The sequence below is a fragment of the Brachyistius frenatus genome, unplaced genomic scaffold, assembly GCF_029030835.1.
Source record: "Brachyistius frenatus isolate BFR_SWC_R1_liver_20210118 unplaced genomic scaffold, ASM2903083v1 Contig_10, whole genome shotgun sequence".
Taxonomy (NCBI): domain Eukaryota; kingdom Metazoa; phylum Chordata; class Actinopteri; family Embiotocidae; genus Brachyistius; species Brachyistius frenatus.
In genome coordinates this window covers 1128106-1155577 of record NW_027210609.1, presented here as the reverse complement: position 1 = coordinate 1155577, position 27472 = coordinate 1128106, and the positions used below count along the sequence as shown (strand labels likewise).

Below are 27472 nucleotides of genomic sequence, written 5' to 3'. Positions count from 1 at the left end.
TTTTTTGCCTCCACGCTGGGGACGGCCGTGGCAGAGAAATTATGTTTTGGGTTTTTTCATCTGTCCCAGGCTCGTGAATACGAAACCTCAAGAATGCTTTGAGGGATTTTTTTTTTAAAGTTTGACACAAACGTCCAGTTAGACTCCAAAAAAAAAGAAGATTCGATTTTGGTGGTCAAAGGTCAAGGGTACTGTGACCTCACATCTGTCCCATTATTGTGAACATTGTGACTGGAACTGAAGCTTCTCTGTTTAGTGGAGGCAAATGACTGCGAGGCAGTATTTCTGGCAAACAAGAATGACCAAAAGAAAACTGCAGCATCTAGAAAATTAGAAGACCTATAAAAAAAAAAAAAAAATCTTAAAATGGAGCTAATTATTAGTATGTGACTAAAATGTATCTATCATTGAATTAATTAGAGTTCCCAAAAATAAATGAGCGACGGGTGGTCATTTTTGTCGTGTAGAGCAGTGTAATTAGTTTAAGTGCTTTGTTGACACTTGCAGCAGTACTTTGCAAGTTTCCTCCATTCATGATGTATATAGACACTGCTACAGGTGTAAGCATGTAAGCCTGATGTTTATTTGACCTTAAAGTAAAGTGTTTCACATGGGGGACAAAAATGTGAAAAAACATTTTTAACCACTGTATTTACTATAGTACTTTATATCCATCACCCAACACATCAAAGTGCATCAGATAACTTCCTTTTTTACTGTCTGAGTAAGTTGGTCTGAAATCATTTCAGCATCTATTGTTGCGCTAGGTTGTCCACCTTTATCAGCACCGTCTCCAATATCAAAGTTACTGTGACTGAACACCCAGAGATTCCAGGTAGATTTCTAAAGCTGAGGGGTAGAGAGACAAAAGGCACCGATAATTATTGGCTGTCACAAGATGCGGAGTGGATGCAGAACCATTACAGATGACATATAAATTACTGTGTAATTTCAGATGGTGTAGACATTTTCAGTTGGAACAGGTCTCCTCTTGTACTGCCTGACAGATGATATTCAAATGGCAGTTGAGGCCAGAGGGATGGCATGCCATTGTTAAACCATTTGCTATGCCAAGGACATATAATGGTCCCGGCCACATGCAGAACAGCAGATCAGACACCTTCTAAGATTTCAGGAGAACACAGTGTAACACAAAACAAGCTCTTAGAAAAGACCCACATCATTGTTCTTTTGCCAGGAAGTTCCAACGTGTTCTCATACTGAAACAACACAATAGGTGATTTCACCGTTGGACAGTGCCAGCAAAAGGCGTAACTGTCTTTTGTTGTCATGGTAACAATAAAAACACTTGTTGTTGTTCTTACACTTGGCACGATAAATACATTATGTTAAAATAAGTCAGCGTTGACTTTTGGCTCCATCCAACCACCCTGACCTTCTCTCTATACATGAACTTTGGCAATTTATACTACATTACATGACTTCTTAATATGCTCCTGTCAAAATTACTGTAGCCAGTAGAGGTCGCATAAAAGGTAAATAGCTATAGGTCCTATTAACACCTTTTAACAATCTGACAGTGTTGTCATTTTAAGTATGAGAGCAGGTTCACACTGTAGTATTGGATCTTTGAAATATTAACACATTTACTAACATTTTTCAAGATGGCAGCTGACTTTGTGTAGACTATAAGTCGTGTAAAGAGAAACTCCTTTCAAGAATGTTGCTTTCCATTCCCTTCATGATTAAAAACCCCAGGCACTGACGGAATCAACACAATCAAATATGAGGTCCTTCGTGGTTAAATAATCAATAATCAAATATGCTACCACACTGTCTACAAAAGGGCTTCATTCAGTGTTTGATTTATGCATGAACAGCTGCACAAGTGGCACGAACGCCAGCAAGGCCAGACACCAATAGACCATAAAGGTGGATCTCCTCTCTCCCTCAGCCATTCCAGATACAGTTTGACGATCTGTGAAGGTGAGCAGGTTCACGTCAAAGGGAAGACTCTGGGAGGCGCTGAGAATTGCAGCTTGTTGGAGGTCATCCAGGCATAGTGCAGACAACTTATGTCCATGTGTTCCTGGATCATGAGATCCATTAGCTAGTAAACAACACACCATAACTATCATACATTTTTAGTCCTGCGTCAGGGAAACCGGTTGGCATAGTTGTACAGTATTGTACATATTCTTGGAAGGATGGCTGAGAAAGATCACATCTGCTGTTACTCGAATGGAAAAGACATTGCCTTAAATGACTGTCGGCTACTGTATACCGGTCATGTGAGAAGCAATATTGAATCTGAGAAAATTATAGAAAGCAAACAAAATTTTGTTTTTAGGTGGAAAAAGCTTAACTTGCTTGTTATGCTGCTTAGTTTCTCATTTGCATGCAGTATTAACCTGATGAGCACACAGAACAAGTAGCAGTTATACTTGGTAACTTTATCGTGCCAACATGCTCACGACACTAACGTGCTCAAGTTGAGCAAATATATGTGCTACCATGCTAACACACTGCTAAAGCACTGAACAAAAAGTACAGGTCACACTAATACAATGCAATCATCGCATTGAACTGATTAAAATGATGATACTGGCGCTAGATGAAACTCAAGGGAATTTATTAGCCTGCAATTCATCCTGGGTGATGACGTACAACAAATTTCATGGCAGTCAATCTAGATCTTTCATTCAAAACCACAAACGTGAACCTCACTGTGGTATCAGAGGAAAAGTTTCATTAAAGTAACTGAAATTAATCCTCTGAGAAAAATGGATGGGTACTAAATTCAAAGACAATCTAAAAGATCTGTGATGGTCCCCTTAAACTCACTTCAAACTCAGTTTCATTTTCAGAGCACCATCAGATGATGGGTTTTAAGGTTTCCATGTGATAGGAGCATCCCGTTAAAAAAATGCAATCCTCTAAACCTCCTAATGTCCTATGTGCATGGATGAAGAGTAATCCCACATCTTAATCTTATCATAGCACAATCACGGCAGCCCAGCTTTGACCTTTCATAACAGATTTTCATCCATGATAGATTCAGCTTTGGTTTTACAGTATAGCGAGATTTGTATTTTCTGTGTGACTTAAATTCAACGACATGAAATCACAAAAAGATATACTGCAGTTCTTTGAATCAGAGTGGTCAATGTCTTACAAAAGAACATCATTAAATAAAGCACGGTTGATGCAGAAGGATTTTTGTAACCCTGTCTTGACCAAGATGCTTCCTCAGGGCATCAGATCTGTACTTTCAATAGAGCTCTGATAATAATTGTCCAATAGCAACATAGCACAAAACTATAACCACGTAGCAGGTGCACCTACATTTGTGTCAGTGAACTCTGGTTATGCTGACCAGGTGGATCTTCACAGCTACCGACCTGTTTGTCATCTGCCAGGTCTTGCTAGCAGTAATCATTCACTGATCAGGACTGTTAAGGCTGTTTGGACTGCTAGGCAGTCAATCTGATTTATGATTTAAGGATGCTGCTCCTGTTGAAATTGAAGTTGGTGCCTTTATGCTCAACGTGTGGAAAGAAAGCACAAAATTCTAAACTTCTACTCAGATTCTTTCAGTGTGACTCAGAAATTGAACCCAGGTTGTCAACTTTAAAATGTGACATACATCTTTGTATCACATCACACTGCTCCAACCATAACACTTTTACGTTCACTTCTTCGCTCCCAGAAGACTTCCACTCATTTCCCCTCTCGTACATGCTTTTTTTTTTTTTTTTTTAACCCTTCAGTGTTGCTTTTTTGTGTTAATTTGTTATGTTACATGCATTACATAAGTTAAATACATTAAATCATGTAAATAATTTACTTACAAGACTTCAAAGAAAGCTTCATTTCTAACTCAGGGACTCTAACCTTAATCTCTCCCGTGTTTGATTCGTCCAACCACCCCTGACCACATGACCTCTGTCATATGACTCCGTCTTCAACTATGGTCATATGTGTGTGTACTTTTCAAGTCTATACGAGATCAAATGTGACAGACACAGTATCCTCTTGCGGTCTGTGGGGTGGATTAAACACTTTGCCGTGATACCTGGCTAATGTGTTCTGTTTTATGAATGGAAAGCACTCCACCATAAAGTGCTTTTGATGGTGCAAAAAAAAAATAATTACAAATTAAATAGCAAGGTCTATCTTGTGATCTTAAATCTTGGCTGAACAATTGTATTTTGTCTTTAAATATGTGCATGTCTGATTTTGAGTCAAATATAGTTTTAACAGTGTTTTTACTCAGCAGGACATCAAATGTAAATTTCAGGTTCGTTACAAGGTTTTTCAAAAGAGCCAAAGAATGGGAATAATTTTTCTTCTGATGGTGAGAAATTCTCATCTGCTAACATACAGTATATGCAGATGTGTGCTGCACTCGAGGTTTAACAGGCTCCCATTAAGACTCTCACATTACAGCACTTCTCTCTTTGCTCGCACACCTACGCAGCATTCAGGGACTGGCTGCCCCAAATGGCTGTGTTGCTGTCAGCACCGTCTCCTGGGAGGTGGAGGCACCTCAGCTATCACTGAGTACGTGAGGCACTTGCATGCTTAACATAGAAAGAGAGGAAATCAAAGGCTGGTAGGTAAGTGAAATCATTCTAAATGTATAGCTATTTAGATGCAGTTAAAAGTCTTATATAAGGGGGCATTTATCTGACATGATTTTGAGCTTTACATTCTTGGTATAATGTGCAGTTTGGGGTCTACATTTCTCAAAGAGACAAGATGATTTATTACCGCCATTTGTCACCCACAGGGCCTCCAGCACTTCCAGTAAAGACATTAACAAAAGACTAAAACTTTCTTATGTGCTGGCAGACTTTATTCTAATTTCTTTAAATGGACTTTCTCCTGTATTTCATTGATGTCAACATATATTTGCATATGATGGCTTCTCATCTCTAATAGAGCAGCAAATGATGGTACTGATATTCTTTACTTGCCGAGACATGAACATTAAACCTGTTGTGGTTTTCAAACCCCATTATATACAGCAGATAGCCACAAATGGAAACCTACCTATCACAGCTAAAATCAAGAGGACTGAATGAGCGTGCCTGAGCTCAGATTGTTGACAATAACATTTGCATGTTTCCCACAAGCTCCATCTATTCTCATTTGTGTAAAGAGCGCAGGCAACATTACAGATTGCTATAATCCCTCAAAGCTGACAATCATGATGTGGCTGTTAATGTCACTGTACTGGTTTGTGCCTCCAGGACAGTGAATGATTGGTACAGTCGTTTTCCCTCCAAAAATTGGCACCAGCGCAGGTGATTGTGTTACAACAATGCCGTTGTATAAAAAATGCACTGAGTGTTGTAAAGCCAAGAACGGTAATGAAAATATCCTGCAGCCAGCTTAGCATAGATCAAGTTGTAATGTTGGGTGAATGAGAAAAGCCAGCAACACTATGTCTTCATCCGTGTTCCAGCGCTGTGCTGATAGGTTTATCAGTTGAAGAAAACTAATGTAAACCTACTGCCGATGAAACGAGCCATGTGTGCTCTGGTTCCTTCCACAGAGGAAAGACCAAGTAGACCAAGTCGAAATTTTGTTCTGGGGTCAAAAGCTGGTGTTACAAACACCTTTCAGCACCCTCTGATTCAGTGCACGTTTACAGGGCCCCAATACACAGGTACTGTTCTGTAAGAGGGTTGAAAAGCGTTAGCCATGTTTCTGTCATCAGGGGTCTGTAACCGGGATCTGCGCTCCAGCTGTTTCAAAGCTATAATGTTAGATATAACATGTTTGTGATATCCTGAGAAATACAGGTACAACAGCAGCACGGCATGGTTGTTCACACTTCTAAGTTTCCAATGATGGAGGGCCTTTGTTTATTAATTCCGCTGCAGGGAGAGAAAACAGCAGACAGGGGAATCGGAGGAGGGGTGAGGCTGTTCTGCCTTTTACTTTTAACTCTGAAGGTGTTCCCACCATATTGTTTGGCTGGATCTACACTCCTGACCCGTCTGCATCCTATCCTGCCTGTCTGAAACACAAATTCATCAACATCATAATATCATAATGATTCAGATTTGTAATGTAGGACACTTTTGCCTGGCAATCACTAAGTGGCAACCACCTTGATGTGATATTCCACATTAATGCTCTTCTACATTGGCTTCACTTTTTAGCACTCGGAGTCTATCTATTTTTACATACAGTCTATGGTAATATTTCACAAAATAAACTTTTCCCTTCACAGCTCACAGGGAAAGTCAAGCAACAGAATAAAATATTAATAAATGATCATTATAAGGAGATAAATTAAGGTAATATCTTTTTAACTGACAGGGTTATCATATAATAGCAGCAATGTATCCACAGGTCTCGTCTAGTCTTGCTACAAGTGTATCAGCTGCAGGTTGTGATATAAACTGATGCAACTGTATAGAGGATTAAATTGGATGAAGAGAAAAAACAATGCAGTGATGATAAGGACATAGAAAGCAACTAATATGATATCAAAATGTACCAGAGGTAAGATCGTAATGCACAATATAGCAGTAATGGCTGACTGAAAGGAGGGGAAGGAGAATTATTTCCACTCCATGTGACTAGTAATAATAAACAGAGGAAGGGAATTGACCTGAAATGATGTTTCATCCATATGGCCGTGATGTTAAAGTCATTAAACATATTCCCAAGTGTTATCATTATTACTGCTAAATGTTAACAACATTACTGGCAGGTATTTCCAAAACAAATAATGATATGCTACCTGAACGTGTTAGTTATTATAGATTGTAGGTCCAACATTCCCTCCTGCTAATACTAACTGAGTATATTATTGTTCCCTCCCTCAACCTTACGGTGCCCCTCGGCCCTTTGCTCACTCAACCTTATATTACATTAAAAATTAAATAGGCCATTAATAATATACAAGGAAGAAAATCTAAATATCTGAGTGCCTGAACCTGATGACCATGAGAAACCTCATTACAGAACATGAACCTGGGGGAACTACCAACTCACTGCAATTCAATGCTCAATTGTTTGCTTTGCTGAAACCACAATAAATAAAAAAAATAAAAAAAATATATACATACTGTATGTTTATTTTTATTTTTATCTTTGGGAGAAAATACTTCCCAATGACACATCAGAATTTACTGCATATATATAATCATGGATTTTAAGGAACTACCATATATTTATCATTTTGTCAGTCATTTGATTGAATTCTGTAGAGATAAAGAGTACTGTCCAATTTGTCAGTTCGGTCACTTTAAGACCAGACTTCCTTATATAAGGAAAGAAGAAGACAGGCTTTGTGCTGAAACAAGAATTGCTGAATAAAGAGGTGATTATTCCAGTAAGTCAGTTGGCTGGAAAATATTTTATTTTTAATTTAGTTCTTTGATTACTTGAGAACCCAACTGACTGCTGAGGTAAGCAAGTTTCCTTTTCCCTTCAAATGTCTAAATCAATGTTCTTTAACACAATGGCACACTGATGGGTGTTTAGAAATGTGGTGGCACCTGAGAACAGAAGAAGAAACCCTCCATATTCTGGCACATGAATTGAATCTTGTTAGTGAGGATTTAACCGACAATTAGATAATTACTTTTTATAGCTTTTTGTGGTGGGGGATTATTCTGCTGCAGCTAATTGGATGCTTTCTTATTATGCACGTTCAGTTTTCATTAAAAAAAAAAAAAAAAAATCCTCCTGGTCTCAACCCCCAATATAATTAACATAAATACTCATATGTCTGAGTATGCCTGTGTCTGGTGGAGCAGTGAAGACAAAAACTATAATTTGGAAAGCTCCAGTTGGCGCATTATAAGAGTAAACATCTAACATCTAACTTCATTAGAAAATCATTCTGTTTCCTTAAGAACAGTATTTCCTGCTCTTTTCACTCTTTGTTTCCGTCTGTCTCTATGTGTTGGCCCTGTGATGGACTGGCGAGCTGTCCGACCCGCCTTTGCCCAAAGTGAGCTGGGATAATCTTCAGCCCACCCCTGTTCAGGATAAAGCGGGTATAGATAATGGATAATATATATTTGTTTTCAGATAGGAAACAAATCATGCCTAAGTGTGTAATACACCTGTGAGTCCACTGGAAAGTGTGTTAATGTCACGTTTGGCCTCACCTAGGAATGAAATGTTTTTGCATGTAGTTTAGGCACCAAAAACCATGCGGCTCGATTTTGTAAAAAAAAAAAAAAAATCATGGTTTTGGTTAAAATAAATAATTTTCTACAAGTAGCGTTAAGTCCATTACGTATTACTTATTGTACATTACATAATTTATAATTTGGTAAATTATGAACGTAGCTAATTTACAAAAAAATCCAAGCTGAACTTTTGCTCTATCATAGACCTGAACACAAAACAACCACCACTTAGACTTTATCAATCTTTGTATCTTTCACTTGACCTCCATTACATGGCCTGCCTCCACCCCGGTCATACCCTAGTGGTCTGATGGGTGTATTACATGCTTTGGCGTACTAGGCTACTGGGATGAAACTACACAAATAGATATTTTAACCTACTCACAGATTAAACTACCATTTTGTTTTTTGCTAAAATACAAACTGCAAAATCGTTTTTGTGGCAAGTGTTAATCCAAAGCCATAAAAACCAGAAAGCTTCTTCATTCTTTTTTTTAGGTAGATTAAATCAAATAAATACTCTTTACCTCAGGCTATGAGACTAGGTCTTATTTGTCAGAAGACGATAATGAATCACAGCGGTTTCAGAGCAACTTCCTTGCTTTGTGATGGCTGATATAAAAAAAATGATGCAGAGCGGAATTTGTAACTTTATGGCAGATTTTACTTTTTGAATCACAACAGTCAGAATATGCTTCGTAAACCTCTGACAGTTCTCACAGGGAGTGACGATTCATCGTACTTTTACCACGAAGATGAGGACTGCTTCGTCGTGATTAGGTCCAAATCTTCTAAGTGATAATTAAATGAGACAACTGTAAATCAAACTTTGGTAGAGAGTACGCTTTCTTTCTAAATCAGAGAAGACTGAAAATAGAGGGGAAATGTTGCAACTGGGCTGTTTTCTGTTTTAATTCAGCACTATCTATGCTGTCATTTCTCTGTCAGAGCTGGAGTGCAGAACCATGACATCATTTCCAAATGTTTTTAATGTCTATAATGTTCTCAGTGACAGCATTGCCTGTGGAGCCGGTTGTGCAACGAGCAACGGTCCAAATTTTTCCTCAATGTAATCTCTGTGCTCTGAAGTTTGTCTCACGCCTGACGATCCTGAGGACATTTTCAAGATAATGTTACAGATTAGCAATCAATAACAGACATCATTTTTCAACTTGCACTTGAAAGGATAAGCCAGATGGTGAAATTGCTCTGACAAGCATGATTTTCATCTGAGCTAGTGATGGTATAGAGTCTTTGTTTGCATGATGTGACCACAAACACATGCTACCCCTTATGGGAGTCTTTCTACATGGAACATGTTTTTGATCATTTGTCATAATGGACAAAGAAGAGATTTGAGATAACCACACAGTCATCCTACATGTGACCATATTGTAAAATAATCTATTTCATCTTTAATACGATGGGGATTTAAAATTTTGAGGTTTCTTTAGGAGGAAAAAATAAACTGAAAGACTAGATGGTATGTGGTGAACTGCCTGTCACTGCTGTGGTTGTTAATAAAAATGTTCTAAATGTAAATTTATCCTTTTTTTTTTGTGTGTGTGTTCTTACATTGAGAGTACCTTTGTCCATCTGCAACAGCTCAGTGTCAGACCTCCAGTAAAAGCAACCAAATGATGTTCCCCTCGCCTCTTTGGTCTGACAGCACATCTCAACATCTGAGATTCCCGCTGACTGTCTTCTTCTGTCTCGTCCTCAGACTGCCGCTCCAGCTCCACCTGTCTGCTGCTAAAAGACGTCAAGCTGGGATAATTGGCCCCCCTGTCCACTTTTTTTGCTGCCATCCACGCAGCCTAAAAGCTCCCCTTCACACACACACACACACACACACACACACACACACACACACACACACACACACACACACACACACACACACACACACACACAGGAGATACGAACATGACAGCTCTCTATGCCCCACCTATCCGTTTTGGCCCCTCATCCCCACAAACTAACGGCACACTCATTTTCATTCCGCAGGCCATTAGGACTGGGTAATGATGACATCTGTCACTGGGAGCTGGGGGTGTCTTTGGGGTCTAGTGACAGAATTGAGAAAAGAGAAATGGAAAACAGTCCACAAAATCTCCACATGCCTCCCTTCTGCCATTTGGTAAAAAAAAAAAAAACAGAAAAGGAAATGCACGATAATCCCTCACCCAGTTACTTTATTTGAGATCTGCATAAATCACAATACTAAAACCTTTTAATACTGCGGACACTGTTACACAATAGTATTTTTTAAAAGACCCGGATGGACCAGTAACCTTAGCATGGGCAGATTTTGGATAATCTGATGAGTTTGCTGAGTTTGTAATCTATGCATTATATGACCACACAGTTTATTTAATTTGTCAAAATGAAGTACATTTAACCAAAGTCCACATGAATCTTGGAAGTAAATACTCTATTTATATGCAAATACGCAGATCCTGGGCAGAAATCTGGTGCACTGTAAGTATATTCATTTGATTGATGCCCTGGGACAAACAGACCCACCATTAAATGAAAATATGTGATAACTTCAACTCTCCAGCTGGGTGGAAGTAATTTTAAAACCTTTCAACGTCTACAGATATGATCAACCGTTTGATTTCAGCAGACATGCTAATTACATCCTGATTCCGAGTACACATGAATTTACAATCATCAAAAAGGCTTATCAGACAAATAGTTGGATAATAAGTTGACCTTTTTTTATGGCAGTAAATGTGGTTCATTGTATTATTACTTTTCTTGCCTCATTTGATATAAATTTTATAACTTGTCTGACATTCACAAGAAATTTGCCACAATTTCCCCCACATTATAAAGTTAATTTGTGGCAAAGGTTGCAGATAATTATGATGACAATGTGAGATTGGGTTATTATTAATTTAGATGTCTCATTAGGTCAATTTTAAGATAAATAACAAAAAAAAAAATCAAATTTTACTGAAAGGAGTGCCAAAATGTAAAGTACATAAGTTTGAGAAAGATTTGATTTAGATACAAGTTCAAATATAAATGGATGATCTATTTTCTTCCTGAACATGCTGACAATAGCAGGGTTATAGGTTTCCCTTTTGGTCCATTTTCATTTGTGTAGTTCAGCCCCAACGACTTCCTCCATTTGACGGTGGTGTCGAGTTGTTACTTCTGTTCTCCTCTGACAGGATGGAGTAGAAATTAAAACAATGTTGTTTTTTTTTACAGAAAAGTGGTTTTCTGGTGTAGATTTTACAACTGAGCAAAACATGTGGGAAGTTGATGTGTCAGGGTTTTTTACTACAAAAACATCTGAACCTGATAATCATCGTTTTTATTGCCAAGCCACAAAACAAGGTTTACAGTGAACTGGGCAGCTTTGTTACTATGCTCCTCAGACAGAGAGACTCCATATACTGTCAGTCATGCTCAACCAATAATGTTCACCTTAGTCATTTTACCCACTGGCTGCTGGAGGGAAATCAGGCTGTGGGGGGGGGGGCATTAAAGCAAAACAACAACAAAACAGAGCTACCTGTTGGTTAGAAAATCATCAGCATACATTCTTCAGGCCTCAATTTTCTTACAAAGTTAATGCCCTGAAAGTAAGAGGCATGATTGCCCTTGCACATATTGCCGCTCTTCCACGCTGTGTCTGCCGTTTGTCATCGACTGCAGCGCCTCGGGCTCCTGCTCTGAGGAACTAGTACGTCAGCACACCATTCAATCCTCTGCATTCGCTGAACCACAGCCACTGGGAGGAAGAGAGCTGGTTTCCTCGTACCAGTAGAGGTCAGAGGGGAGGCCTCTGCATTTCACAACTGGGAAACGTTGAAGCTTCATTTACAGAGAGCGGTAATTATGTGAAGGGCAGAAAATGCATCGAGCAATTTCATGTTCTTGGGGACACGTTTTAATGATTTATCATTATTTTATACAGTTTTATTGTCTTTTTCTTTAAATTGGTAAATACATCCAATGAAGTACTGATGAATTGGGTCAGTAATCTCGCTTGGATGTCACACGCCAACACAAAATAAGACATGGCATTGCACTGCCATCTAGTGGTCAGGTGCCGTTTGCATGGCAGAGCTTAAAAAAATATAACAAAACACAGACAAGTTAGTGCATAATATTTTTATTGTTTTTTTACTTAAAATGTGCACATATAATAACAATTTCTATGCATGAAAATGAACACGTAAAAAAAAAAAAAGTCTATTTTATTATAATAACTAACCAGTGTGACAGTATTATTTATTAAAAAAAACAAAAAACAAAAAAGGCTGGGCACTTTTCACAATTGTACATACAAGCCAACATTATTTTTTGACAAAAATATTCAAATCGACATCATGAATTAACACATTTTATACAAAATCCATCGTTGAGGACGCCATATAATTCTCGTTTTTGACTCTTTGTAGCTCCACTGTTGCCTTGTAATGTAGTTTTAGGCCACATCATTTGTCGCTTCACCTCAGTGTAGAAAACTGTGGCTTTATATTGTGAGGAGACAGAAACGATGAAGACAGTCAAAGGGGAGTGGGGAGGTTCTCATGCCAAGGTGGGCCAGCATGTCGATATAATCGCATCAAGGTGACGATTTGTTCAGATGAGATCACTCAAGTTCCTTGAACCGTGCAAACATGGCCTTGCGCACTGCTTGTTTGTAGGTGGCATGGTCCCAAACGACAGGCTCTTTCTTTTTCCTCTGCTAAAGACCAAAAAAAAAAAATGGACAAAATGCTTTGGTAAACAGACTAGGAAAACAACATGATGCTAATCAGTTAAATGAAACCTCACACCTACCGGGACAGGTTCAGCACCTAAACCAGGCCTCTCACTGACTTTGTTCATTTCCCTATGCACAGAGAACAAATAGTTAGGCAGAAAATAACATTTAAAAAAAAATAACAACAACAACAACAACCTTCAACCACTGTTTTAAAATGATTCCCATTATATGCACATTCACTAGATCCTGTTAATTCCTACTTGGAGCTTCCAGCCCAGGTATTATGATGCTGCGGCTGCGGCAGCGGGTGATGGTGTTTTTTTCTTTTCTGTTCTGGTGATCTGGGAGTTTCTCTGGCATTCAGCTGTGGACGAAGCATTCAACTGTCAGTAATCAAATAACGGCATCACATACTTACCACAGCAATTGATCCTGCACAATTAATGTCCACTTACTTCTTTTTCCTGGTTCTCTAACGCCTCCAGCTCCTTCTTTGACCTTTTGATCTTGAGGTGGATCTCCATATTTTGCTTTCGAGACAATAAAAACACGTTAAGAGGCCACATTTCTAAGTTCACTGTCAAATACGGTTCATTTATAGGTTAAAAAGGTTTGTTGTACTTTGTGCAGATCCGACAGCTGTTGGTGGCGGATCAGAGCGTCCTTGTTGGGGAACTGTCTCCTACACAGAAGGCAGGCCATCTTCTTCCAGTCCGTCAGCTTGTCGTCCTTGTCTTCCGACTGGCTGCCCTGACTGCTTTGCTTAGCTGCGTCATCCTTATCTTCCTCCACCTCTTCGTCGCTTCCAGCTCCGTAGTCTGACGCCAGCAGACCCAGGGAGCCCATTGGACGCTGAGAAACAAAGCAGACAAATGTTAAATGGAGCTCTCCAAGCAGTGATAAAACCTTTTTTTCTTAGACAAAATACTGATCTGTCCATTGTGCTTTATTACGATGTGAATGTTAAAATGGTATGCTGAAGGAAGCAACTAAATAACTGAGGTATGATTAAAGGTGAACACCATGCACTTAAAATATAATTTAATTCAGAAATTCCAAAACTTGTTCCAAACCAAATTTCCCAAGTACCCCCTCTCAAATGTTATTTCTTACATATTAAAATGATTAAAAACAAATTTTCATATTATTGCATTGTGATGTGTAAATGAAATCACTGTCGTTTATAATCAAATCAACTTAGATTACAATTTTTGGAGATTTGGGCCAGTTGGAGTACAGGTGTTTGCCTACCACGGTTTGGGAAGCGCCGTTTTAACTGATAAGGTGTCTCACCTTTGACTTCTCATCTTTCTTAGGTGGAGCGAGGGGTTTCTTAAAAAGATCATCGCCACCTGAGATCTGTGGACGACAACAAAGATAAGGACCAAAAATGAGTCGTAACATCTCCTGAACGGAGTAGACAGCGGTATGAATGTTGGAGGGGGGGTCACCAACCTTCCTCTCAAATATAGCAAAACCAGCGTCGGCTGTCTTCGACGGCCTCCTATCATCATCCGTTCCAGTCCTCAGCAGCGGAGACGGAGCACGGACAATGTCCTTTTGACGGTTCTGGATCTTTGCCCACCGCTCCATATCTTTCATGATCTGCAAAACGCAACATATTTCTTGACTATTTGCCCTCTGCACGCATGCATGCATTGCACAATTTGTCTCGTGGTATTACCGCTACCTTGACTGCAGCGAGACTTTTCGGCTTCTCGTCTTTGTTGTCCTTGTCTTTGTCCTTTTTAGCGGGGTCGTCCTCTTCCTTTTTGTCAGGAGCTGCTGTAGACGTTGGGACGGGATCGGAGGTGGAGGCGCCAGCTGAAACGGGAACTTCCGCTGGCGCTGCAGAATCTTGTGGTGACACCGGTGGTTTCCTCATTTCTAGAGGAGCGTCTGCCGCCGGGTTGGAAAGGATGGCTTGGTCTTCGGCAGTCATGGTCACAGGTTGGGGGTCTGCCGGGGTCCCTCCTGGAACCGGGATATAGGCCTTTGTAGCAGTATCCCAGTACATGTACTCCTGGGTTTGAGCATTGTAGAAATACTGCACACACACACACACACACACACACACACACAAAAAAGGTGAATAAAGAAGACATGATGATGTAACAACCAAAGATCAAAAACACATTTATGTTCACTCCAGGCTGACTACTTATTGCATATGTAGAGCCTGAACTGCAGTCTCTGGTTTCTAATAAAGAAATCCTTCAGATAACCTTCTTATCACCTCCACGTGCTTCAGATGTTACTGGATTAGGTTTTAGTTGTTTTTTTTTACTCTTCCACACAGACAACGAGCACAGCAGCTAAAAAAAACCAACAGCTTTTCAGAAAACTTCTTGATCGAAATAAAAGAGGGAGGTGCTGGGTGTACGATTTGTGTTTTGGTGGATAGCCGTCAGGCTTTTACAACAACCACTGCAACACAATCTCATTTTAAGACAGTCCGCAAATTACGATAATATCTTTAAATATAACAGAAGCTGAAATCTGTGTGAAGAAAACTCAGTTGCGCAGTTATCCATTATATTCTGCTACTGACTGTAGCATAAGAAACAGCATTTGCATATTATACAGCACTGTATTTCCATAGATACTCTTCAACCAAATGTGCCTGTTTTTAGAAAGCGTTTGGGTGGCTGCTGTAGCGTATCCTCACCCTGGAGTTAGGATCGTAGTACAGCGTCGTCTCTGGATCGTAGTAGAAGCCTGACGTGGCATCGAATAAGTAGTTGGCCAGGTCTGGAGTCTCAGAGCCTGGAGGAACTATTGCAAATGCATACGTTTAATAAATGAATATGGAGGGCAGTGATCTTTCAAAGTAGATTACAAGAAAACAAAACAAGATACTGTGTTTGTACTAACTTTGGCAGTTTGTACTGTATAGTAACCCGTTAAATTATATGCCTTTTATAAACTAATTACTGGTTTAAAATTTCTTTTACTTGAGTGGTTTCTCACCATAAATGTAGGTCTGTGATCCGTCTGTGGCGGCTGCCATCGCAGCCGATTCCGTGGGCAGATTCGGTCCACCAGCCTGGTACAACGGACACGCAGGAGGAGCCTCAACGTAGCCGATTCCCTGTGAGGCATGAAGAAGTACAGTTAAATGCTAAAAGTTTGAGACGAGACATCAATATCGTTCCTTTTTTGCTCCAAGACCTACCTGGCTGATGCTGGGGTCTGATGACAGGGCAGGATTGGTGCAGCCAGGCATCAAATCCCCTGGTGACAAAATTAAGCCGATTTCAATTTAAATTCTGTGATAAAGATTGCATGCAGGGAAAAATACCAGACTGTGCGTATTTGAGGAAGGGTCACCTTGCATCCCAGGAGGAACAACAGCAGGCGGCTGCAGAGGCTCCAAGTACGGTGGAGGTTGTGGGAAATTCTGCTGCTGAAATACCAAGAAACAAAACCCAGGTTATCTAAGAGGTTGGACCATTCACTTGTGGTCTGAACCACGGAAGTAAGGACTCCTTTTTTTTTTTTTTTTTTTGACTGTCAGTAGAATTATGGAAAAAAACTACAGACTGATTTTCAGAAAATTTGGTAGAAGGGTGTAGCATGGGCCAAAGAAGAAACCAGTAAATTTTGAAGAGCAGATCCACAAGTTCTTTTTCACTTTCCCTAACAGTACGAGGTAGGGCCTGCTGAATCAAATACATCTTCAAATCAAGTAAGATGATAGTTAAGCAGAAATGGTGACGAAACATTAGCCTTTAAAAAAAACAACAACAACAACAACACTTCATATCAATATCCACATTGACAGGTACCAATAATCTTCGGGGATACACATGAGCTTGTTGAAATTGTATACAGATGCAGCCGTTATGGACCAGTTGTTTCATAAGGGAGAATCAAAACAGTTGTAACAAGCTGTTATGTTCACGACATTATTTCAGTCTGAGCATCTGATATTTATGGTTATGTAGTGGATAATAAAGTGTTCTCTCAAATGCATGTTAAATATATTTAAATTGTAAATACAAAACTACTGCAGAGATGTGAGGCTTCAAATAGGCAAAACGTATTTTGACATAATTCTAATAATTTTGAAAATATATTCAGATATAAAAAAAAAAAAAAAGCGGTTGCAGTTGCGAATTTGCAAATTATAACAAAGACCACGACTTACCCCCATCGTGCTGGCATCAGGTGGATATCCGAGGATAGAAGTGTTTGATTTATCAAACTCTCTTCTGAAACTGAAAAAGATGGAAATCAACAGGACAAAAAAATTCGATGAGATTTCTCTTTTGGACATGTCTGCATGGCTGAAAAGAAAACCCTTGCAACGTGAAGACTTACCTTTGGTTCTTCAGGGGTTTTGCAACCTCAGCATAAACTCTGACTCCGTCGACATATAGAGGCTTGGGTTTAGTAAGGAGCTCGACAAGACGTGTCACTTGCTACAAGAGAAAACACAACGCTTTGTGATGAACACGGGACAAAGAAGGCAATTACAAACTCGACATGAGTGTGAAATTGGCAACAGCAAACTGGGTTCACTGATATTTGTGGGCACCTCGTGGGAGTCCATGTCAACAAAGCAGAAGCACTTTGCGCCGGGTGTCCTGGCCCTCACAAGGCGAACGTTTCTCTCGTCCAGATATGCAAAGGGGTCCAAGGCTTTCAGGATAGTCTCTACTGTGGTGCTGGGCTTCACATTCTTTATTATCATGGCTGTGGAGTGGCAGGCCAACATAACGTTAATTTGACACGGGTATGAATTATAATAGCGCATACTTGAATAAATCTGTCCATGGATTAGTGGCATTTATTGCTTCACTGTAAAAAGAACTAAGAGCTCAGGTTGACGTACTTTTGCTGTCTTTGAATATGGCGTCAGATTGGTTTGCATTTTGATGAAGAAGGTTGCGGTTGCTCCAAGACTCTGCCTGTTGCTCTGCTTCTTGCTGCTGCAGCTGTTGGTCCACCTGCTGCTGCCAGGCCTCCGGAGTTAGGTCGGAGCTGCGCTGCCACTGGCTGTGGGACATCGGCTCCATCGGGCCTTTTGGTTTGGACCCATTCAGGTTGGTCTTCAACTCTCCTAAAGGTTCATCTGGTCTGGGTAACTGGGGCTCCTGGAGTTGAGGTACTTTGTGATCTGATTCCTGAATCAAAAAGACAAGAAGAAAAACAATGTTTGATTTACTTGTGAGAAGTCCTCTCGTTTTCTGCTCCTCTCCCATTCAACCAAAGTAATTACTGCTGCTGCCGTTTGCTGTTAATGGAAACTCAACCCTCGGTCAGTCTGCGGTTTATGCTCAATTGCAGTTCATTTGTTTGTAGCGTTAGCTTGTTCAGAAAGAATCGCCACAAAGTATAGATGAGAATTAAAGACTCTGACTGATACCAGCATTTTTAGGAAATGAATTAACACAATAGGAATGCTGTTCAATTTTCCATAAAAAAACTAAAACTGGTCATTTTGTCTTCAGAAACTGACCCAATCATTACTCAAAAACCCATTTTTGTTTCTTGGTAAATAAAAGGAATGACTGCATTGCACTTACATGAACACCTCTTTCACACTGGTCTGGCTGGCTAAACGTCATGGAAGCTGTTCTAGTGCCAACCTTTAGGGATCCCTGAAAGAAGAACAAAAAAAGACCAATCAGCATCATAACACACTGGTGATTCATTGCTAAAATAATACCAATGAGACCCAACATGCACTGAGGCAGGTTTAGCCCTCCTCTTCAATGTTGAGGATAAAAATGGGCCAAAACCTATGGTGGTGTGCAAAGCCCAGGTCCAGGACCATGCTACACATCTGCCCCCATACAATGCTAGTTTCAAGGCGACTACAAATTAGGGCTACAACTATGACTTTTTTTTTTCATTATCAGCCTGCCAACTATTGTATCAAAGAAATATATAAAATATCAGAAGATAAATAAATATATCCATTAGCTTTCTGAAGCCAAGGCGACAAATTACTTTGTTTTGGCCACAACCAACACCAAAAGATGTGCAATTCACTTTAACACAAGAAAAAAAGCAGCAAACCCTAATCTGAAAAGCTCAAACTCATGAATATATATTTTTTTCTTGCAATCTTTCAAAATGATTTCTTCTTTTGCTGTCAATGGCTCAGCCATAAACCAAATATATCCAACTTTTGAACAGGAAGACTCATATCCACAGTACTGTTAAAAAAAAAAAAAAAAAAGTAAAAAAAACAAACAAAACACTTCATAGAGCCAGATGAGAACAAACCTCTCAGCAGATAGCGTGTACAAAGCAGACAATGCCATCGTAAATACCTCATTTCTGAGAAGGGACTGCATTTGCATAGAGACAGATGAGGTATTTCCAAGGGAAGCTCACGGTACATCTAAATGTAATTTGCAAATTGATAATACTGTATTTAACGACCATAAATCTGGTTGATTCCATCAAATTCATACATGTGAGCACATAACCAGCCATCTTGGTCCACAAGCACTTGAAAAAAAGCTCAAAGCTAGAGCCATCTTTCACCTTTCAACACTTTCAAAGCGGATATACGCATCTTTGATGACAATACTGTCCACACAACTAACTCCATTTTCTAGTTTTTATACTGTCTAATCAAAAACAGTAAAACACAAAGCAAAACATAAAGTCGGAGTAAAAATAAAGTAGAACACAATCACTACTAAAGGAAGAGAAAAACAAACTGCCACACATTTCAGCAACCACCCAACTGATCCCCTGTACCAAGAGATAAAGTGTTCATCCTTATTATTTGACATATGATCAAAAGCACAACAATCCTGGCTGGAAAGATGGAAACTTTATTCACAAATTGCTCCAAGCATCCAAAGAAGATTGAAATCAAAATGCCCAAAACTTACTGACGAGTTCAAGAGAATACCATCGAGGGAATGGGAACTCGGTGGACGAAGTCACAGATGACTTAAAATGATGGGTGAAACAAGGAATGCCGAAGAAACTCCGAAGACAACAAGACAAAAGAGTCTGCAGCTGCGCGAGAAGCTTCGTGAAGCCGTTATGTTCACTCTAAAAAAGATTGTTGGATCAGTGAGCCAAAGAATTCCATAAATGGAATGGCACAAGATGGAAAGTCAGAGGATCAATAAAGTTCACAAAGCCAAAGACCATTTACACCACACCAGTCAAGCTAATGGCAGCGCTAGAAGAACAATCAGAAAACCACAAAAGTCATTGGGATTCATCTCCTGGGCACCATGAATAACTGTACCAGAGTTAAAGGCTATACATTCATCGGCTGATGTGGCAACCTCGTAATGGCCCAAGAGGAAAAGTCGAGGACCACCAAAATTAGAAGGCTTTCATCCTCTGGGGACCATGAAATACATGGCAAGGCATACAGTAGAAAAGTTTTCATTCTGGACACCACAGTGGTGGCTGGCGAAGCTAAAACTCACAGGTGCAATGTAGAAACATAAAATGTTGAGGAAAATGATAAGAGAAGTTGCGATAACTACAATGCTTTGCCTGCTTTAAGATCACTACTGAAAACAATTTCAAAGCTACTACTAATCTCGAACACGATCGTTTTCACTTGTGAATAAGAAAACAAAGTGTGTGCTGTACGAGTTCTCAGTCATAAGGCTGCACTCAGTTCTACTTCAGGAAAAAGATGTCTGAAAGAATGGCCGCCGGATGGTTCATTTGCATGAGGACAGTCAAACGACACAGCCGCCAGAAAGGTCCAGTCGTCTCGCAAACAAAATTGAACTTGACACAGCTTTTGCTGAGGAAACAAATGCAACATCATCCAGCGGGGCAACGCAGAAGCCAATCAGTTACATTCTAGGTGGATAACTTGTACAGTAAACACAATATGTCTATTGTTTACAACACAACCGGGGATAAACTGTCACCGTCATAAAATTGCAGCCTGTGTCGGAGTATTCATTATTCAGCATCTGACGCGCCTTTCAAACCGTTGCTTGAACTGGAAAACTGATTTCACACGTCGCCCACATGATCCCCCCTGTACTTTTTTTAAAAAAAATTTTTTTAACCGCGGAGGGCAGTTTTTTCATCCTCTAAAATATTGGTGAGTGAAGTCCTCAAATCTGCAGTTGCTTCCTCGAAAACCAAACCTTCTTTCCAGGACGCGCAAAGCGGTAAAGAATTTCCTTCATTCCTCTTGGTTGAAAGAAACAACAACGAAATCCCAAACCAGGCTGAGTACAAAGTTTTGCCGAGTATAAATTATTCTTTGTCAACATCAACAATTTTCCATTCAATAATACATCCTTTAAACTGTTAAGACAATCCAATGCAAGGACTGATTTGTTCCCCTAAAATCGGTATTTTCAGGTATAAAATACGTTCCAGGGTTACCTGCAGTTCAAATGTGACAAATTAGGGCTCGTAAAAAAACAAGAAGGAGACCTACTACTATTGTATATCTGTGCATACACAGTTTAATATTGGTGTTTCGCTAGATTCCTTAAATCAACCTGTAGCACTATTATCTATGATGTCATTTATGTAAGATGAGGACCAACTGTTTGGCATTATCACTTCAAAATTTCAACTTCTGAAATCATCTACTCAGCGAAGGTAAGATCTCTGAAAATAATAGCAAGCCCTTCCCGGGTTTTCTCCCTCCCCCATCTACTAAATGCCCTCTCAACCCCTCGTAATCCTGATGGGAGAGACGGCCTTCGTAGAGTGACGAGGATGGGCCACCTTGTTGGACTCCATGAAGTGGACTGCATCCTCGAGGTTTAAAAACTCCACATAGGCCGTATCGTAGCTGTAACCTGGGGACAGCATTTGAAATACAGATGGGTTTTTGTTAGTCAATGCCAGTAATGACAGTCACCCAGTGAAACATAAAAGAAAGCATTCGTGAACACATCGAGATCAGTGCGAGCGAATTGTTACACCTTTACCGACACACATACCTTTTCAGGAAAACAAAACATTTTGTTAATGCTTTTTTTTTTCTTTTTTTTTTTGTGTGCTTTTTTTTAGCCAGTTGTCTGATGACCGACATCGAATCAGAGTTTGCTGTTAAAGACTTTGATAAAGCCAAGCCTTAACAGATTCCAGACCATTGGCAGTGAATGTTTGCATGGTGTGCTCCATGGAAACAAAAACAATGTACAAGTCATGTTTACGTCAAATTGAAAAAGCACCTCTTTCTGGTTTTGATATATTTATGCAACATTGATGACCTTTGAGACATAATCTTCCCAAAAAGGCTTGGCATGATGCCGGCAGCATATGTGCGCAGATCCACTGAGGAAAACTTTCACTCTAAAGCAGATGTTTAGATCAGCAGCATGAACAAAGCACTAGGAAGGCAGTTTCCATTTCAGGTTTGCTGACTTGTTGTTGTTTTTTTTTTGTTTGTTTTTTTAAATCAGTACTTAGAAAAAAAAGTGTCTCTGAAAGGACAAATTCAGTGAATCACTCGTCGCAGATCTTTTATGACTCACACTGGCTTTCACTCTCCAAACGCTGCAAATATTGAATCCTAGGGTAAATCCTCTAATTGCTGACAATGACCCCACATCCTTTGACAGAAAAACGGATGGCAGAACAGAGACCCTCCCCCTTCCTTCTTTACTGAGCGAGTTCACACAAACCACCAACAACAAACGCAACCAAGAACGTGAAGAAATAAAGAATGCGGAGGTTCGAATGTCGTAAAAGCGAGATGTCGAGGGACACGTTAGCGATCAAATGCCCCCAAACAATCCCACAAAGAAACGTAGTTCTTACCTGGCACGACATTCTTGATTTTCATCCCCTGCATTGGCACACCGTCACGGACCGCAAAGGCACCGAGAATCTGCAGAGGAAAAATATCGAGCTACTACCAACACAGTCTGAGAATCATGCTTATGAAAACAAAGCTGCTTATCTATTTGATTACCTGCTCCATTGTGGCAGTCTTTGGAATACCAGTTATGGATATAATATTGGAAACTTTGTCCTCCACTGATGCACTCCTGTAATCTTGATCCTTTCAGAGAAGGATCATGAAATACCGAAATATTATATCAAAATGCAAATTCAATTTTCAAACAGATACTAGTGACAAAACCTCCACATACCTGTGAACCAGAATCACTAAATTTTGAAGGCGCGATTGGTTTAGAGTCTTTAATCAGTTTCTCTGGTGCTGGAAGTTCTTCACGTTTGTATTCAAACGCCCTTCCGGCTCCTGTCCTGTAGTCGATGTCCCTGTAGTCTTGGTCTCTCGCCTGTACGGAGCTGCTGCTTTGGAAATCATGTTCTTCCCCCCTGGCAGGCCCTTGATTATGTGGAGTTTCTTTCATCCCTTTAAAGCAATCGCTGGGCTCCTGAATCTCACGTGTGGGGGGAGTTTTCTCTTGGTGGTAAGGAGGCCTTTCGTTGCGAATTGATTTATTCTGCATATGCTTCGGGTCTCTATCTCCAAGCCAGTGTTTACCCTCATTGTCTCTACCCAGAGGACCGGGTAGGGGACTCATTTCTGGGAGTGGACCTTTGCTTCCAATGGGTAGAAGACCCATTGCAGGAAAGTGGTCACCACGGGGAAAGCCAATATCTTTCCCTGGGAATTCAACAGGCGGCTTATCCCTCTCCTGAAATGGTGGTGGATCCCTAACATTCACATCTCTGCCAAAGGTTGCAGGGAAGCTGGGTTCAGGTACACCTCCCATACCTTTACCCATGTTGAAGAAAGGGGCCTTCTCTTTTTGACGGTTCTTCCATTCTTCTGCAAGAGTCATTTCTTCCCCACTCCTGTAATCCATAAGGGGACTGTTACCTGAATCTGGATACTCTCGCTTACTGACAGCGTCTCCTGCGCCCATGAACTTTGGCCTCTGGGGACCAACATCTGAAGTCATGTTTGATCTCGCACTATCTGCTGGAGGGGCGTCACCCTTTCCAAATCTTAAAGGAGATCGATCTCTACCTCTAAATTCAGCTGATGGCCCAGGGCGATTTCTGAAATCCATATCAGAATCAAATCCACCTCTTGGATTGAAAGGTGGCCCTCCTCTTCTGTCAGTGTCCATCACTCTCCTTTCACGTGGAGGTAAGTCCGTATCATGGCGATCAGTGTTGCCAACGCCCATTGGGGGCCGGTCATGCATGTCCCTAAATCCATCATTTCGGTCCATTCTGTCCACGGGAAACCCTCTCCTCTCCTCCATATTGGGATTGTTGAACCGCGGCATGTCGTATTTAAACGACTCCCTGTCTCTCATGTCCATAAACCTGTTGTTTGGTTCCCGTGGCGGCATACCTCTCCCTCCCATGTCTGCCGAGTTCCTGCCCGGCCCCGGGAAACCCCCAGAATTGATCAGTTTGTCTCTAATGGTATTTTCATAATGCCTTCGAAGACTGAAATCTGGCTCTTCTCCCGGTCTGAAGAATTCTCTGTTTGGTTCTCTCCCTCGCGTATCACGTGGGTCCACATCACTCCCCCTCATGAGTGGCCCATCCATCCTCCTCATGTCCATAGGTGATAGATCTAAAGGTCTTGGGCCCATATGACCCATGGGATCCGTATTCATCCCACCTCTTCCTCTATAGTCGGGCATGGGACGATCTCTGCCGCCAAACATTTCTGCACGTTGATCACCACTGGAATATAAATTGATATATTAGGCCCCTGATTTGCTTGAAATGCAAAAAAACAAAACAACAACAACAAAGAACAAAGCTTACAACAATATAAATACTGATGACAAAAAAAGTGAGGTCATTTTCCAAATTGCCAGATTACCATATAGGCATACTGAAGGAGCAGATAGTATGTTTATAAATACAGAAACAAACAGGCAAAAACGTGGGAGGGGAGCCATTAAATGTAGAAATAGGAGAAAATACAAATGCTAAATATGTGCAAATACATACATTAAGTGGATGAAAGCAGGTGACACACTATTTTCAGAAAATTTACGACATGACCAAATACTGTACACAAGGTATGTCCTGAGCAAATCTCAAAGATTGAGGCATGTATTTTTAATGATCGGTAGCAAATCTGCAGCTAAAATATGTACAGTGTATAAAGAGGCTCTTTTAAAATGGAAAACAAAAGCAGCATAGTCTGCAATGCAAGAATTTTGCGGGGTGGCAAAAACAGAGCGATGTTTAATACTACCAATTTAATACGGCACCTAAAACCGTACCCATGGGCAACTCCAGAATCTCGAACCTCACTATCACTATATTCATTCATGTTTTAGATGCTACAATATATATCTAAACTAAAAAGTTTGAAAAGCCAGCAGTCAAAACAGCTGTACAGAGACTTGTTACAGAGTTGATGATGTCTGAAATTGGTTGTTTTGTAAAAAAAAAAAAAAAAAAATAAAGGAAGAGCCTGGATGGGCAATTTTTCTATTCAATTGCCAAGCACATTAGATTTAATTATTTGAATAAACTTAAGTGTGCTCTGTACTGTTGAAACATAAATATTGGATCCGGACTCCGTATCCGCAGACAATCAATATTAAATGACTTGGACTTGATCGGAACATCCTAACATAAACACGGCATTATAAAATGATATTGGGTTAAACCTACTTCTTGGGAAAATGCATTACAGGAAAACATAGAAGTGCAATGGGGGGGGGGGAAATTGCATTTCTTTGTTATCGCCCGGCTTAAAGACTATTTTCCACTGGTTCCGTGTCGGAGTGAATCACCGTCATTCAATTCAATGCTTCATATCCCAACAGATACCCGGCGGTGCGTCTCACCAGCGTCCCACGCGCGGCGGCGGCGGCTTCTGACGGAAGGCGCTCGCGGACCGCGGCAATTTTGGAGCGGAGCAGAAATAGTTGCGCAATAAATTAGGAGGGATTCACGTTAGAAATGGACTAAAACACAGCAGACTGTGTTCACTTTGTCTGAACACGAACGAAAAAAAAAAAAGAAGGTCGTTTAACAACGTTTAGCTGCGATAGAAGAACAGAAATCGCGCAAACGCGACCGGATCAGGAAGCGAGACCAAACGCTCCGCGTCGGACACGCCGCCGGTGGGACATGAAGCCTGCATGAAGAGGACGGGAACAAAGGACGGACACGTCTTTCAGTGGAAAAAAATTAAGGGCAAATCTGTCTTAAAAATAAATAAATAAATAAAAATCTGTGACTGAGTGATGCTTGTTTACCGGAAGGGTGGTCCTCCCCGTGGTCCTTGCCCTGGCCCCCGTCCATCCCACATGCTTGTGCTATCTGAAGGCAAAATAAAATTAAAAAAAAAAAAATCGACGGTTCTCATCAACTCCGTGAAGGCGGATGAATGAACAACACGTGACTTGGAAACGTCACGGCACATCAATCATAACAAATCTGGTCCGGAGGTAAAACTCCCGAAAGCACAAACCCAACATTACTCCGATCGCAAGTCTTTCTGAGCGCGTTTGCCACGTGGACGAGACAGATTATATCGCGGTTGTGTCGGTTCGGACAAGACGTCAAAACACGGGCGAATAACACCAGGGTGGAGGGAAAGGTGGCGCACTGGAAGAGGGGGCCGGCTAATAATAGCTCCCTTTTAGGCCTTTTTCAAATCTGCGCCACGACATAAAACGTGTAACGTCAAGAGTTGTAAATGACCGAAGTGGAAAGTAACTCGAGGGAACGATTTATGTTCACGTCGGTGAGATTAAATGAGTGAGACGTGTTCCGTCAGAGAGATGAATCAAAGGGCGATGCTATCAAGAGCTAACGTAACCTGACTAACATTAAAAACGGCTGTTTCTTTGCATGAGCTTGAAACTGAGCAGCAACCTCGTTTGGCCCTTTATTTCACCCTTCCCACGCAGATATATATATATATATTTTTTTTTTTATCAAGGACCTACCGTGGTTGTTCCTCGAGCTCACTTGATATTGCGGATTATGGCTCAAATGGTCGATGGTTTAAACGCATTGATGAAAAATGGAGACTGCCGTTACTCTTCTTCTGTTGCTGCGGCGGAGGAGAATTTTCTTCTTCGCTGTATTATATGTAAGTAGGGCGAACTGCTGCCACCCAGCGGCTACTGACTAAAAACACATCTGTCTTTCAGCAAACAAGGAGCCAATAACATCCCATGAGCCCTAAAATACCACCATGTGACCTCAGTTCAGTTTTAACAAATCTTTGTGGCCAAATCGGTGCCAGAGGTCAATTTGATATTTCAGAGAACCACAATATCTATCAACATAAAAAATAGCATCAATTAAAAAAAAAAAAAACTGCATGTTTTCTAAACTCTGGATCAATATTGGTTGGAAAAAACAGCATTTATGTAATTTATTGAAGTGATTATACTGTGATTAATTACACAGTGAATTGTCAAATTTGGCTTTAAGATATTATGGACCATATAAGTCCCTTGCTAATGTCTAAAAAAATAAGGGTCAGATATGAAATTTTATTAAGTGGGACATATGCATATCTCTACATATGTTGCTTGAATTGCAAATTTTTCTGTGTTAACAATAATTACAGAGAATCCTGGCAATGCTGCGTGTTAATTTTGTCCTGGTGATGGCAGTCAGCTGTCCAATATCTACTCTGTGTTGACAAATATTAATTCTGAAAAACACAACGGTTTAAATACTGACAAAATAAATATCAAACTGTATAAGTTTGTTATATCAATTTGCATGT

The 27472-nt window shown here is 40.4% G+C and overlaps 1 protein-coding gene across 2 annotated transcripts; it reads right to left on the bottom strand.

Annotated features, from left to right (window-relative positions):
• Nucleotides 1–12391: 12391 nt before the first annotated feature.
• Nucleotides 12392–26772, bottom strand: rbm6 (RNA binding motif protein 6). 2 transcript variants are annotated; one of them, XM_069690750.1, is made up of 23 exons: nt 26679–26772; nt 25983–26046; nt 22923–24444; nt 22742–22831; nt 22588–22657; nt 21547–21620; nt 18387–18461; nt 17693–17984; nt 17396–17553; nt 17179–17279; nt 17006–17075; nt 16186–16261; nt 16031–16089; nt 15826–15946; nt 15524–15630; nt 14546–14902; nt 14311–14460; nt 14149–14214; nt 13477–13707; nt 13311–13385; nt 13116–13219; nt 12930–12981; nt 12392–12834 (listed from the first exon to the last, which is right to left on the bottom strand). In XM_069690750.1, exons 2-23 carry the CDS (start codon nt 26033–26035, stop codon nt 12739–12741), a joined length of 3999 nt encoding a protein of 1332 aa, XP_069546851.1. In that variant the 5' UTR covers nt 26036–26046; nt 26679–26772; the 3' UTR covers nt 12392–12738. The 2 variants fall into 2 exon arrangements, with proteins under 2 accessions (XP_069546851.1, XP_069546852.1); XM_069690751.1 differs by having other exon boundaries at nt 12392–12831.
• Nucleotides 26773–27472: the final 700 nt, after the last annotated feature.